The sequence below is a fragment of the Chiloscyllium plagiosum genome, unplaced genomic scaffold, assembly GCF_037043375.1.
Source record: "Chiloscyllium plagiosum isolate Xiang-an unplaced genomic scaffold, Cpla_swu_hap1 HiC_scaffold_14, whole genome shotgun sequence".
In the NCBI taxonomy this organism is placed as follows: domain Eukaryota; kingdom Metazoa; phylum Chordata; class Chondrichthyes; order Orectolobiformes; family Hemiscylliidae; genus Chiloscyllium; species Chiloscyllium plagiosum.
This window is the reverse complement of record NW_028270152.1, coordinates 35,336,003-35,350,110: the sequence shown is the minus strand read 5'-3', so window position 1 is coordinate 35,350,110 and position 14,108 is coordinate 35,336,003. Positions and strand designations below refer to the sequence as shown.

At 40.4% G+C, this 14,108-nt stretch overlaps 1 protein-coding gene across 13 annotated transcripts in view; it reads right to left on the bottom strand.

Annotated features, from left to right (window-relative positions):
* Nucleotides 1-14,108, bottom strand: part of LOC122559001 (voltage-dependent L-type calcium channel subunit alpha-1D-like) — a 672,668-nt gene that overhangs the window by 340,664 nt on the left and 317,896 nt on the right. For all 13 annotated transcript variants that reach the window (XM_087994295.1, XM_087994294.1, XM_043708069.2 and 10 more), the window contains exons 5-7: nt 7,819-7,970; nt 6,570-6,722; nt 4,190-4,386 (exon numbers count right to left, since the gene is read on the bottom strand). In XM_087994295.1, the coding sequence (XP_087850421.1) occupies nt 4,190-4,386; nt 6,570-6,722; nt 7,819-7,970 (502 nt within the window). The remainder of the gene's footprint in view (nt 1-4,189; nt 4,387-6,569; nt 6,723-7,818; nt 7,971-14,108) is intronic.

Here is a 14,108-nt window from a genome sequence, read left to right as displayed (position 1 = left end):
TAACTAGGGAGAGAATAGTGCCCCTCAAAGATCAGCAAGGCGGCCTTTGTGTGGAGCCACAGAAAATGGGGGAGGTACTAAATGAATATTTTGCATCAGTATTTACTGTGGAAAAGGATATGGAAGATATAGACTGTAGTGAAATAGATGGTGACATCTTGCAAAATGTCCAGATTACCGAGGAGGAAGGGCTGGATGTCTTGAAATGGTTAAAGGTGGATAAATCCCCAGGACCTGATTAGGTGTACCCAAGAACTCTGTGGGAAGCTACAGAAGTGATTGCTGGGCCTCTTGCTGAGATATTTGTATCATCGATAGTCACAGGTGAGGTGCCAGAAGACTGGAGGTTGGCAAACGTGGTGCCACTGTTTAAGAAGGGCGGTAAAGACAAGCCAGGGAACTATAGACTGGTGAGCCTGACCTCGGTGGTGGGCAAGTTGTTGGAGGGAATCCTGAGGGACAGGATGTACATGTATTTGGAAAGGCAAGGACTGATGAGGGATAGTCAACATGGCTTTGTGCGTGGGAAATCACGTCTCACAAACTTGATTGAGTTTTTTGAAGAAGTAACAATGAAGATTTGAGGGTAGAGCAGTAGATGTGACCTATATGGACTTCAGTAAGGCGTTCGACAAGGTTCCCCATGGGAGACTGATTAGCAAGGTTAGATCTCATGGTATACAGGGAGAACTAGCCATTTGGATACAGAACTGGCTCAAAGGTAGCAGACAGAGGGTGGCACACTGGCGCAGTGGTTAGCACTGCTGCCTCACAGTGCCAGAGACCCGGGTTCAATTCCCGCCTCAGGCGACTGACTGTATGGAGTTTGCACATTCTCCCGCGTCTGCGTGGGTTTCCTCCAGGTGCTCTGGTTTCCTCCCACAGTCAAAAAATGTGCAGGTGAGGTGAATTGGCCATGCTAAATTGCCCGTGTTAGGTGAAGGGATAAATGTAGGGGAATGGGCCTGGGTGGGTTGCGCTTCGGCGGGTCGGTGTGGACTTATTGGGCCGAAGGACCTGTTTCCACACTGTAAGTAATTTAAGAGGGTGGTGGTGAAGGGTTGTTTTTCAGACTGGAGGCCTGTGACCAGTGGAGGGCCACAAGGATTGGTGCTGGGTCCACTACTTTTTGTCATTTACATAAATGATTTGGATGTGAGCATAAGAGGTACAGTTAGTAAGTTTGCAGATAACACCAAAATTGGAGGTGTAGTGGACAGTGAAGAGGGTTACCTCAGGTTACAACAGGAGCTGGATCAGATGGGCCAATGGGCTGAGAAGTGACAGATGGAGTTTAATTCAGATAAATGCGAGGTGCTGCATTTTGGGAAAACAAATCTTAGCAGGACACTAAATGGTAAGGTCCTAGGGAGTGTTGCTGAACAAAGAGACCTTGGAGTGCAGGTTCATAGCTCCTTGAAAGTGGAGTCGCAGGTAGATAGGATAGTGAAGAAGGCATTTGTTATGCTTTCCTTTATTGGTCAGAGTATTGATTACAGGGGTTGGGAGGTCATGTTGCGGCTGTACAGGACATTGGTTAGGCCACTGTTGGAATATTGCATGCAATTCTGGTCTCCTTCCTATTGGAAAGATGTTATGAAACTTGAAAGAGTTCAGAAAAGATTTACAAGGATGTTGCCAGGATTGGAGGATTTGAGCTATAGGGAGAGGCTGAACAGGCTGGGGCTGTTTTCCCTGGAGCGTCAGAGGCTGAGGGGTGACCTTATGGAGGTTTACAAAATTATGAGGGGCATGGATAGGATAAATAGACAAAGTCTTTTCCCTGGGGTCGGGGAGTCCAGAACGAGAGGGCATAGGTTTAGGGTGAGAGAGGAAACTTTTTCACGCTGAGGGTGGTACATGTATGGAATTAGCTGCCAGAGGATGTGGTGGAGGCTGGTACAATTGCAACATTTAAGAGGCATTTAGATGGGTATACGAATAGGAAGGGTTTGGAGGGATATAGGCCGGATGCTGGCAGGTAGGATTAGATTGGGTTGGGATATCTGGTCAGCATGGACAGGTTGGACCGAAGGGTCTGTTTCCATGCTGTACATCTCTATGACTCCAAATTTCACGCTCACAAGGAACCTGGGTCCATGGCGCTGCGAGGCAACAGTGCTAATCACTGAGCCACTGTGCTGCCCCAGTGTAATAGTGAGATGGCTGTTTTGACTGACATTGACAACGGGCCAAAATGCTTTCTCTGTGCTTTAGTTCTTTATGACTCCAAATTTCGCACTCACAAAAACCATTTTCACTCAGCCCGCTCAAATTGTGATTTTCTAAGTATCTTGCTACAACCTCCTAAATGACAGATTCTCGTACCTTCCTAATGGCAGATGTTAGGCTAACAAGCTTAAAGTTTTCTGATTTCTGCAAAGATTTTTTATTTGCCTTTAATGAACCCACAGTTATGAGCTTGCCTTCTCTCATGATGTTTTCAGCCTCTGTTACATTTTTAATCATTCTTTGCTGGTTATGAATATCTGTGACTTACCACTAATCTTTGCAGGTTTGTACAGTGCTCATCCCAAACTAATACTATTTGTAACTTCCATATTTAGCCAAGCATGATGCATCCTTCTCAAAGAACCTTCCTTTCCCACTGGGATAAATCTTTGTTCAAAGTTATTAAATGTCTCCTCAAAAGTCTGCCAATACAACACTATTGTTCTACCTTTTTGGTCTGGTTTCACAAATTACCTCCACTATCAAAATTAACTTTTTTCATGTTTAAGACACTAGTCATGGATCCACACTTCTCTCTTTCAAAAGGAAAGATGAAATTCCATCATATTTTTATCATTATCGCTTAGAAGGTGTCATGGGTGTTAAGAGGGGACCCAGTGAAGGCGCTATCAAAGGAAAGGTGAACACCACACAGCATTTGCAGAACAAGTTTGGGCGGTGTTCCAGGGAGTGTATGGTACAGCCTTGGACAGGATCAAGGTAATCGATTATTCCTGTCTCATCGCACATGGCCATGTTCAGAAGGGCATACTCCCTGTTTGGCTCTAGCATATACTGCTTTAAGCAAAGATACTCATTCTTTAAAATTTCCTTTGCCAATTTGCTTCTACATGTAGCTTGAAAGTGGCGCACAATTATTACGTTACATTTCCAATGTGTCCCATTTATTTCTTCCTCTATGCTGTATTGTACAGTGCAACAGCTAGCACCCTCTTTCTGTACTCCATCTTAATGATCAAGGCCTCAAGACCTCATTCTTCAATTTGGAAGAATCTCTCAACAAATTTGCCATATACTCTTTCCACATCCAAAATTGTCCTAAAATCTCTCAGAACAACATCTTTTGACAATTCCATTGAATCTTCCAGAAGTGTTTGACATCTATTCTTGAATATGAAATGGTTTTAGATTGTTTTTATATGTCAAAAGTACAATCTGAATGCAGGTGGTTGATGTATATTGTATTGAAGTGCTTATAACATAGTACACAAGCAAGTCATTCTGAGTTATTGGCTGGCTTGCATAGTTTTCTAGCCAGAGAAAACAAAGTAGTCTAACAATCAGAGACCAAGTTTTTCCTAATGTTAGAAATTAAAATCAGTGCAGAAAGAATTAGCTTGAGGTTGTTTAAACTCAACTAAAATGTGAAATAATAAATTCATCTGCATGAAGTACAATTGAAGTCACAATTAGCAAACAACACTTAAAGCCCAAACTGCATTAAAGACTAGGTAGTCTGAAAACATTTTGTGAAAAATAGGTCTCTGTACGTTTGAATTTGACTATAGCCATTATAGCAGCCGACATTTTAATGCATATTACATCAGTATTCAGTTTTCAAATCAAAAACATTATTTATCATCAGAGATTGTTGGCACTCCAAACATAACAAATATGTCTTTATTTAATTGAACTTTTAGCCATTTTTTAAAAATCAATTCTAGATTTTAATAAAGGCAAGTAAATAATAAACAACTTTTGGAATTATGAAGTAATCTGTAACATAATCATATAATTTCGAGAAATATAAAATATTAATAAAACCTTCCATAATATTTCAAATATTTGTACTGTCTTGAAATATGGCAAGATACAATCATGCTTTATCTCAACAGACAACCTGTCACATAACGTTATGTGAAAAATATGCCATGTAATGCTTCTGATGTTATTTGAATTATTAGTATTGACATGCACTTCTTGGCCAATTACTTACCCAATAAAGGACATCAGTCCATCCTTCCATGGTTATACACTGAAAAACAGTTAGCATTGCAAAAGCAAAGTTGTCGAAATTTGTGATGCCTCCATTTGGACCCGGCCACCCACCCCTGCATTCTGTACCATTCATGGAGCATTGGCGACCATTCCCTGAGAATGCACAAGGTGCTGGTTCATCTTCTGCTATCACATCTAGAAATGGAAGGCTATATTAGCTTAGGTTATCAAACCTCAATTGCAACTTTAACACAACAAATATAAAAGAAGCATGAATATAGTCTGTGTAATGAAAATTTAAGTTAAACAAGAAAACCAAATTCCAGATTAGCAAAAGTAAAGTATAATCCAGTAAACCTATAAGACGTATAATTAAAACTTTAAAATATTTATGAATCTTTTTATTAATACTATTTGGAGGACACAGTTGTCCTGCTTATGCTCTCAACATAATGGTAAAACGAATTGTTATTTATGTGCAAATGGTACAGTTAAATTAAGCAAGTGGCATATGTGCAAATAAATGATAATATCCAAAAGTTGCTATAATGCCATCATTAGCTTTCTGTAAATAGCATGTCAAATGTGAAAGGTATCAAAAGGCATGAAATTGTCATATTTGTATACTAGATATGGACAAATCATCCCATCGTAAGTTAAATCTTGTTTTGTCAAGTTGAATCCTTTTAACAACATGTCAAATGTTCGTTAATATTAATTAAGGTGTCTGACACTCAAAAGTGTGTCTCACTCCTCCTTCCAGTATTACATGTTGGAGATATTAAAATGCAAATATAAAATTTCTGCTTTTCTTCTCCATTCCATTTTATCTCTCACATGTAATCCAATTTTTTTCTTGCTCTCTCTTTATTTCACTTGTTATTTCTGATTTGACATTGAATTCATCCATTATGTCTTACACTCCCTCCAGATTCTTCCATGTTTGATCTTCAAACTTTCAATCTGATTCACAAGCATATCGATGATCATGTTCACTCAGGCTCCAGATGCCCTGGATTCTTCACTGTGATGTTATCAACCCAGGGGCACGGAACTTTAGTGGCCAGAATAAAATCCCACTATCGGGACGAACTAAGAAACCTGAATCTGAGCTGGTGCACAGAAGGACTGCAATGGCTATTTCAGCAATGGCAGCAAATTAAGCAGTTCATTCAGCACTTCGATTAAGCATTGGTCTGCCTTTTTAAATAAACCTTCCACGTTACCCAATTATTCTGCCAACAGTTTGCAGCCTTCACAGCGCCACCAAAACAGATGACTGCTACTGAGGCCACAAGGAGTAGAAAAGGTCACATTCATCTTGATGAGTCTTCAAAGAGCAAATTGTAAAGTTTTTCTCTTGTGCAGGGGCCAGGTAGGTAGGACCAGGACAGCAGAACTTAGTTCATGGCCACCACGGGTCCCCTCATCAGAGCACACAATCTAAAGAAACCAAGGCATTCACCTTGTTCCTGCCTGACCTGAAGAAGCCACCTCAATGCAATAAGCATACTCTCCAGCACCAGGGTGTGGGATCTAATATCTAATCCAGTATTACCAAGTAAACCTATAAAATTGGAAGCACAGTGGCTAAGTGATAAGCACTGCTGCCAAACAGCACCAGGGACTTGGGTTCAATTCTAGCCTCAGGTCACTGTCTGAGTGAAAGTTTGCACATTCTCCCAGTGTCTGTTTGAGTTTCCTCCCACAGTCCAAAGGTGTGCAGGTTAGGTGGACTGGCCATGCTAAATTGCCCATAGTGAACAGGGATGTGGATTAGCCATTGGAAATGCAGGGTTACAGAGATAGGGTAGGTGGTGGTGGATCTGGGTGGGATGTTCTTTGGAGGGTCAGTATGGACTCGTTGGGTCAAATGGCCTGCTTCCACACTTTAGGGATTCTCTTCTAAATTGCACAGAATGATTCATTTTTATTCATTCATGGGATGAGGGTGTCACTGCCCACCCGTAAGCGCCCAGAGGGCAATTCAGAGGCAACCACATCTGCAGTCATGTGTACGCAAGACCAGGTAAGGATGACAGCCTCCTTCCCTAAAGGGCATTAGTGAACCAGATGGGTTTTTCCAACACTTGGCAATGGCTTCAAGGTCATCATTAGACTCTTAATTCCAGATTTTTATTGAATTCAAATCCAACATCTGCTATGGCGGGACTCGAACCGGATCCTCAGAACATTATCTGGTCTCTGGATTAAAAGTCCAGCAATAACACCACAAAGCTATCACCTCCCCATGTCAAAGGCTCTTTAACTATGGTCAGCATTCAGTGAAAGTCTTATAACCCAAGGTAACCCTTTCTGTAAAATTAGATATGCAGATCAAACTCACAAGACTAGTAAAAGTATTAATAGATTCTTACTTGTGTTGCTGAAGTAACATGTTTTGTGCATTTTTCCGATAAAGAGCTCCAGTCCTATGATAGCATAAATGATGATTACGAATAATACCAGTAGAGCAATATGTAGAAGAGGAACCATGGCTTTGATGATGGAATTCAAGACAACTTGTAAACCTTTATATAACAGAGAGAACTTAGTTAGAAATTAATTAAAACTTATTCTAAAATAATTAAGGGGAAATTAATTGTACATATAGCCCAGACCTTCGAGTTGGAAGGTAACTCTTGCAGCAATGTATCCTGAAAGATGCATGATGAGACCCCTTTGAAGCCCTGACAGATCATCAACCCAGAAATTGCCCAGCAAGTTTACATTTCCATTGGGTAATTTCCCTATATCGGGAACATTTCAAAAAGCCTAAAGTTAGAAGAGCAGAGTTCAGAGAGTTCCAACTCACTTGGCTGAATAGCTAACAAGGTAACTTTGGAGGAATTAAAACCTCTAACTGTGCAAGTATAAAGTTAAAACCCAAGTCACCACTTATCCCTGACTCCCTCCTCCTCACCCCAATCTGACCTGAACACCACTTCCTCCCCTCCCCCATTTTCCCCAACTTCCCATCCTAATCCAACCTGACACCATTCCCTTCCCCGAAACCAGTATCCCCTCAGTACAAGAGCCCCCCTAATTGAGTGCTTCAATACACTCAACATTTTTAAAAATATGCTTTCAAAAATGTGGACATCGCAGGCAAGCCCAGTATTTGTTGCCCCTCCCTAACTGTCTTCAAGCTGCACGGCTTGCTCAGCTACCTCAGAGGGCAATTAAGATTCAAGAATGATGTAATCAAATGACATTCAAATTCCTGTATAAATTAAAATCTGGTAAACAAAGTGCACTTATATAGCACCTGAAGGACAGTAAAACAATCGTAATACATTGTTAGAAACAAACTGAAACTGAGTCACATATGGAGATATTACAACATGTGACCAAAAACCTTAGCCAGATGTAGGTTTCAGACATTTCACAGAAAAAGAGCTCGGAGTAAAGGGGCAACGAGGTTTTTTGGAGCATAGGGGTGCGGATTCCAGAATTTAGGGACTACATAGTTGAATGCATGGCCATAAAGAGAATCATGAGTACACAAGGTCAGAGATGGAATAATACAGAGTTTGCAGATTGTTGATAGCTTAAAGTTAGAGAAAGAGAGAGGATCAAGTCAACTTTAAAAAATACATTCTGTCTTGGAACCATCGAGAAACTTACTCGGTACTCCAGATACAAGTCTTAGAGGTCTCAACACACGAAAGGCTCGAAGGGCTTTGACATCAAAACCACCTGAATGTTTGCCAGTGGAAGTTGTATGTCCATCCACATTTTCTGCTTTGGTTAGTTGTTCCAAAACAACACTAAACAAGCTGAGACAAAATTATAAGTACAGGCATAGAATTAGAATATTTCTGCCACTTCATACTTTCATTTCCATGTAGCATGGTACACAATTACTCTATTTTTATTGCATGTTTAATTTTCATTGAAAATACATTCAACCATTCTAAAGCATAAAATGTGAAAAATACAAGCCTTGGAGCACTGGAAACACATTTTTCTTGCACATGGATAGATTTAAATAATAAACTGAGAAAATAGCCCCTAAATACATTCATCAAGCATGAAATAATACAACAGCATAACTTTTAATTAAAATATCTCTTCAGACATAAAAGATATATCTGAAACCAATTATTTCACTATAGCCATAAATATAAAGTATCCTGATATAAAACATCAAGTATCTCTGTTGTTATTTTAATATTCCAATGTCTTTAGGATAAAAATACATCAGTGTCAAGCTTACAAGAAACTTCATTGGCTCATAGCACTTTTACACAAACCACCAAAGGCTCAATACAGCAGCAATGCATAATTCATATGAATGATAATAAATGAATGATGACATGTGGATTACATCAAGGAATTATAGGCTGGAAATTCCAGCAAGAAACAAGAAACTCAAGACGAAAGGTAGGATCCAAAGATGTCTACCACTGCTCAGGAGATTTATATTTTTATTTATTCTTTACTTAGTGTCCATATTCGGTGCAGAAGGGCTACTAGATGCATGTGATGTATCCACTAGATGGAGCAATATTCATAGGCAAATCTACTGTGAGTTGTTATTTTGGTACAGGGTTGGGGATAAATCAGGGCCCAATACTCAAAGGAGAAAGTTGTGACTGGTTCAGGTGTGGGGCCACTCTGCCCAAGTCAGAAGCATCATTGTGGTCTATGATTTCTGTCCCTGCCCCTGCCTTAGCTTTTAAATAAGGGGAAAATGAGTAACTATTGTAGATATAAAAACAGAAATTGCTAGAGAAGCTCAATGGGTCTGGCAGCAGCTGGGGAGAGAAATCAGAGCTAACGTTTTGAGTCCAGTCAACCTTCCCCAGAACTGAAAATGAGTTTTTAAGGAGCAGACAAAATACACTCAGTACTAAGGGAATGGAAGGTCAACTTAAAAACCTAAGGAATGCATTGTTAAATGTTACTGGTGGTGTAACTACTTGTTGATTTGCAATGTATCTGTTGTGTTTTTAATTTCAAGACTTTTTAGCACAGCAATTTCACTTGGAAGCTACCAGTTACAAATAAAATGTTGAATAAAACTATCATATTACTTCGAACAGATTACTACCAACTAACCTTGTAATGGCAGTGCCTGCAGATGACAAGTTTTCAGCACAAAGAAATATGTTAGGTGTGTGTAACTAACGAATATTTGAAACTATCTTACTATAAGAATTACAGCCCTGCATTTCAACTTTAATACAATCGAAAGCAAAATACAATGGAAAGCAAAATTCATCAAAGTCATCAAATTAAAAGAATTGGAAAACGCTGGGAGAACTCAGCAGATCTCACAGCTGTTCTTGGAGAGACAGAGGTAACTCTACAGTTCAATGAACATTTATTAGAATTGGAAAAAAATTAGAGGTTTTAAGCAAGAAGAAGCAAGGAAAGAGGGAGGGGAAGAACAAAATGCAAGGCCTTTGCTAGCTTTGAAGGCAGGAGAAATTATCTAACAACAGAGATGATTGCAAAAAGCAAAAGTAATTGGTAATATGACAAGTAAGGAAAACAAAATATCATCCTAAAAGCAGACAAGGTGATAAAGATAAATCAAAATCAGCAACAATGCCATTCAGAAATAAAAGGAAATAAAAATACATAAGAGAAACAAGAAACAAAAGATTTAAAAAATTATAATCTCAAATTGTTGAACACAATGGTTAGTCAAGGAGATGTAAAAGTTCCTCAATTTTAAGCTGAGTTTCATTGGAACAGTTTAGAAGACTAAAAGCAGAAAATCATAAAAGAAATGAATTGGAAAATGTTCGCACAAAGATAAAACAGCAAATGGAAATTGGAAAACTTTCAAAAGAGAGGTGAATAGGGTGCAAGCTAGATATGTATCCATAAGAAATAAATATGGAGTTTGCAAACCTGGAGTACCCTGGATAACCAAGGATATTTAAGAGAAAATAAGGAAGAAAAAGGAGACATATGATGCATACCAGAATTATAACAGCAATAGAAAGGGTGTCTCAAATATTGGAGAGAGGCTAAGACCGGAATAAGGAAGGCTAAAAGGAAAGGATGGCAGGCTACACTAAAACAAATAGTATAAGATTACTGAAAGGTGGAATGGGGCCCTTTAGGAATGAAGTGCTCACTGAAGGATACACCAGAAGTACTAAATGAATACTTTGCTTCGGTCTTTGCCAAATTAGAAGATGGTGACGATGGCCCAGTTGAAAATGTGTATTGAGCAGCTGAGCAGTGCAGTAATAGATAAAGTGATTAAAAAAAAAGACTGGCAGCACTTCAGGTAGAAAAGTTGCCAGGGTCAGATTGGATAGAGTCAAAAAGTGTGGCGCTGGAAAAGCACAGCCGGTCAGACAGCATCCGAGGAGCAGGATATTCGACATTTTGAGCATAAGCTCTTCATCAGATTTTGGGGGGGGTGGTGGGGTGGGCTGGGGGTGATCAAGGGGCCAGAGAGATAAATAGGAGGGTGGTGGGGCTGGTGGGAAGCTAGCTATGAATGCTACAGGTGGCGAAGGTGGGGGGTGATGGTGATAGGTCGGAGTGGAGAGTGGAGCACATAGGTGGGAAGGAAGATGAACAGGTATGACAGTTCTAGAGATGCCAAGTGGAGGATTGGATCTGGGATAATGTGGGAAGAGGGGAAATGAGGAAACTGGTGAAATCAACATTGATCCCATGTGGTTGGAGGGTACCAAGGCGAAAGAGGAGGTGTTCTTCCTCCAGTCGTCGGGTGGCTAGGACTTGGCGGTGGAAGTGGCCCAGGACTTGCATGTCCTTGGCAGAGTGGGGGGGTTGAAGTAATTGGCCACAAGGAAATGGGGTTGTTTAGCATGTGTCCCACAGATGTTCTCTGAAACGTTCTGCAAGTTGGCATCCTGTCTCTCCGGTGAAGAGGAGACCACATCAAGAGCAATGGAAACAGTAAATGAGGTATTTAGAGGTGCAGGAAAACTTCTGCCAGATGTGGAAGGATTCTTTGGGGCCTTGGATAGAGGTGAGGGGGGAGGCGTGGGTGCAGGTTTTACACCTCTTTTGGTGCCAAGAGAAGGTGCCAGGAGTGGACGGTGGGTTGCTGGGACCTTGAAACATCACCTCTCCTGCTCCTCGGATGCTGCCAGACTGGATATGCTTTTTCAGCATCACACCTTTTACCTCTAATCTCCAGCATCTGCAGTCCTCACTTTCTCCTCAGATGAGATACATCCTGATAGAGGTAAGGGACCAAATCACAGAGCTACTGAAGAAACTTTCTAGACCTCTCTGAATACAGCATTAGCCCCAGGGGACTAGAAGACTACAAATATGACACTGTTGTTTAAGAAAGGGGCAAAGGATAACCCAGGAAACTACAGATCTGTTAGCTTGATATCAATAGTGGGAAAACTGATGAAAAGCCATAATACAGGATATGTTTACACAGAGAAACCTAAATCAAAACTAGAAAATCAGCATAGCTTTGTCAAGGGCTAGTTATGTGTGGCAAATTTAATTGAGTTATTTAATGAGGTGACACACACTGTGGATGAGGGTAGTGCTGTGTATTGCTATATTTGAACTGACTGTGTGGAGTTTGCACGTTCTCCCTGTGTCTGCGTGGGTTTCCTCCGGGTGCTCCAGTTTCCTCCCACAGTCCAAAGATGTGCAGGGCCAGGTGAATTGGCCCTGCTAAATTGTCCGTAGTGTTAGGTAAGGGGTAAATGTAGGGGTATGGGTGGGTTGCGCTTCGGCGGGGCGGTGTGGACTTGTTGGGCCGAAGGGCCTGTTTCCACACTGTAATCTAATCTAAAAAAAACTTTCAGAAAGCATTTGATACAGTGCCACATGGCAGGTAAATCAGAAGTATTTGGGATTGATGGGTCCTTAGCAGCATGGATTAAAAGTTTGCTGAAGTCAGAAAACAGGATTGGTGACAAAGGGCATTTCTCAGGCTATAGACGAGTGGCATTACCCAAGGATTGATGTTGTGACTCTTGCTTTTTCTGATTTATATTTAACCATTTGGAGATGGGTGTTGAGGGCATAAAAGAGTGAACCCAGAATTTTATGATCTGGCTGGGGATGTAACCAACTCAGCCACATAATTTAACGAGATTGGAGCTACTAAGCCAAAGATGGTCACCTACTTGGAATATGTAGCTTAAAGTCAGCATAGCAATGATGTCCCATCCATGAAATAAACCAACTGTCCTGCCAGGAACAAATGGGCTCCCCACTACCCATTGCCTGCTTTTTCCATGTATGGTCAAAAACAAACCAAAGACATTTTTTCGCTCATTAGTTACTGAGTCGAGACTAAAGCTATTGTGAGCACTTACTCTAATTGTGATTATAATGCATGGGTAATGTTCTTTGCAATTTTATCTTATATTAAAAGCATTTAATTATTAAAAATACCCACCATCGTAAGATCATAAAAAGACATTAGGACCAAATTTCAGTAGAAACAAGAGAACACTGCAGACCTTTAACAATGGTAGGTGATAGCCACATTCCAAAATACCACTGCTTTTGACAGATTACATTTTTGTTCAAAGGAGGTGTAAGAGAGGCATGAATTGCACAGACTTGCTGCTGGTCTGAAGGCCTTAATCCATAGTATTGGAATCACAAATTGATGGAGGACACATAAACACTCTTGAAGGGTGAAGATAGCCAGTATGTTTAAATCCACTACAATTCAAACTTGAAAAACAAAGAGCAGGCTGAAACCATCAGTGTTCAAAATAAACACTGCCTGCCAGATTTCTTAATTGAAAGACCATCTAGTGTAGGTTAAGTATATAAGTTAGCTCACTGAACTGGAAAAATTGTTTTCAGACATTTTGTCACCATACTAGGTAACATCATCAGTGAGAGCCTCCGGTGAAGTGCTGGTGGTATGTCCTGACTCTCTATTTATAGGTCTTGGTTTCTTAAGGTGGGTGATGCAATTTCTGGTTCTCTTTTTTAAGGAAAGGTGGATAGGATCTAAATTGATGGAGTTCTGGTTAGAATGCTATGCCAGAGGTGGGTGCCGTAGGGAGTGGAGTTCATCATTTCTCCCTCCAACTCTATTTTGATTTAGTCCCTACCCTCCCCTTTACTGTTTTGATCACACAGCACTGCCCTTTGATGTGAAGGGCAGTGTTTGTCACTGGCCACCCGGGTGTTTTCCTATCTTCCTGGTGGTGGAATTTGAATAAAGATTCGTGCACTTCGTGTCTTTCACTGTGTCTCACACCTGCACACACACACCATGGGTGCTGGGGATTAAAAAAAAAGAAACAGAATTGTTAGAGCCCGGGTATTCTTAAAAAAAAAAAAATTAAAAAAAATAGAACGCTATGCCTCTAAGAATCCTCGTGCGTGTCTTTGTTTCACCGGTCCTCGGATGCATGTGCTGTTCCAGTCAAAATGGTATCCTTCTTTGTCTGTATGTATGGAATAAATAGAGAGGCGGAATATAACACCAGCGCTTCACCGGAGACTCTCATTGATGATGTTACTTAGTATGGTGACAAAACGTCTGAAAACAAATCTTCAAGCTCAGGGAGCTAACTTACATACTTACCATCAAGCCGAGCTACAAATCTTCTCAAAAATAGTGTAGGTTATGTTCTGATCCATCCTGACCACCAACTTAATTGTTATAATGTGGTTAGGGGCCAGTAGCCTTATTTTGAAGCACAGAAAAACTGATTTCCAGGGGACTTAAGGGAATAAGGCTATAAAATTCCACTGTTTTGACCAAAAGCTATTCTTTCAAGTTAGAATAGTAATAAAATCTACAATATACATATGACTTAATTCTGGGTCTTACAAATAAGATGGTAAATATGGGCTATGTATTGCGATGAAACACCTCTCAGTGTACAGTGTACCTCTTAGTGATTAGCAAAAGCAATCAAGACAGTTCTTACAGATTCCTCAGCAGTTCTCCTCAAATGTAGATAGCAGAATGGATCATA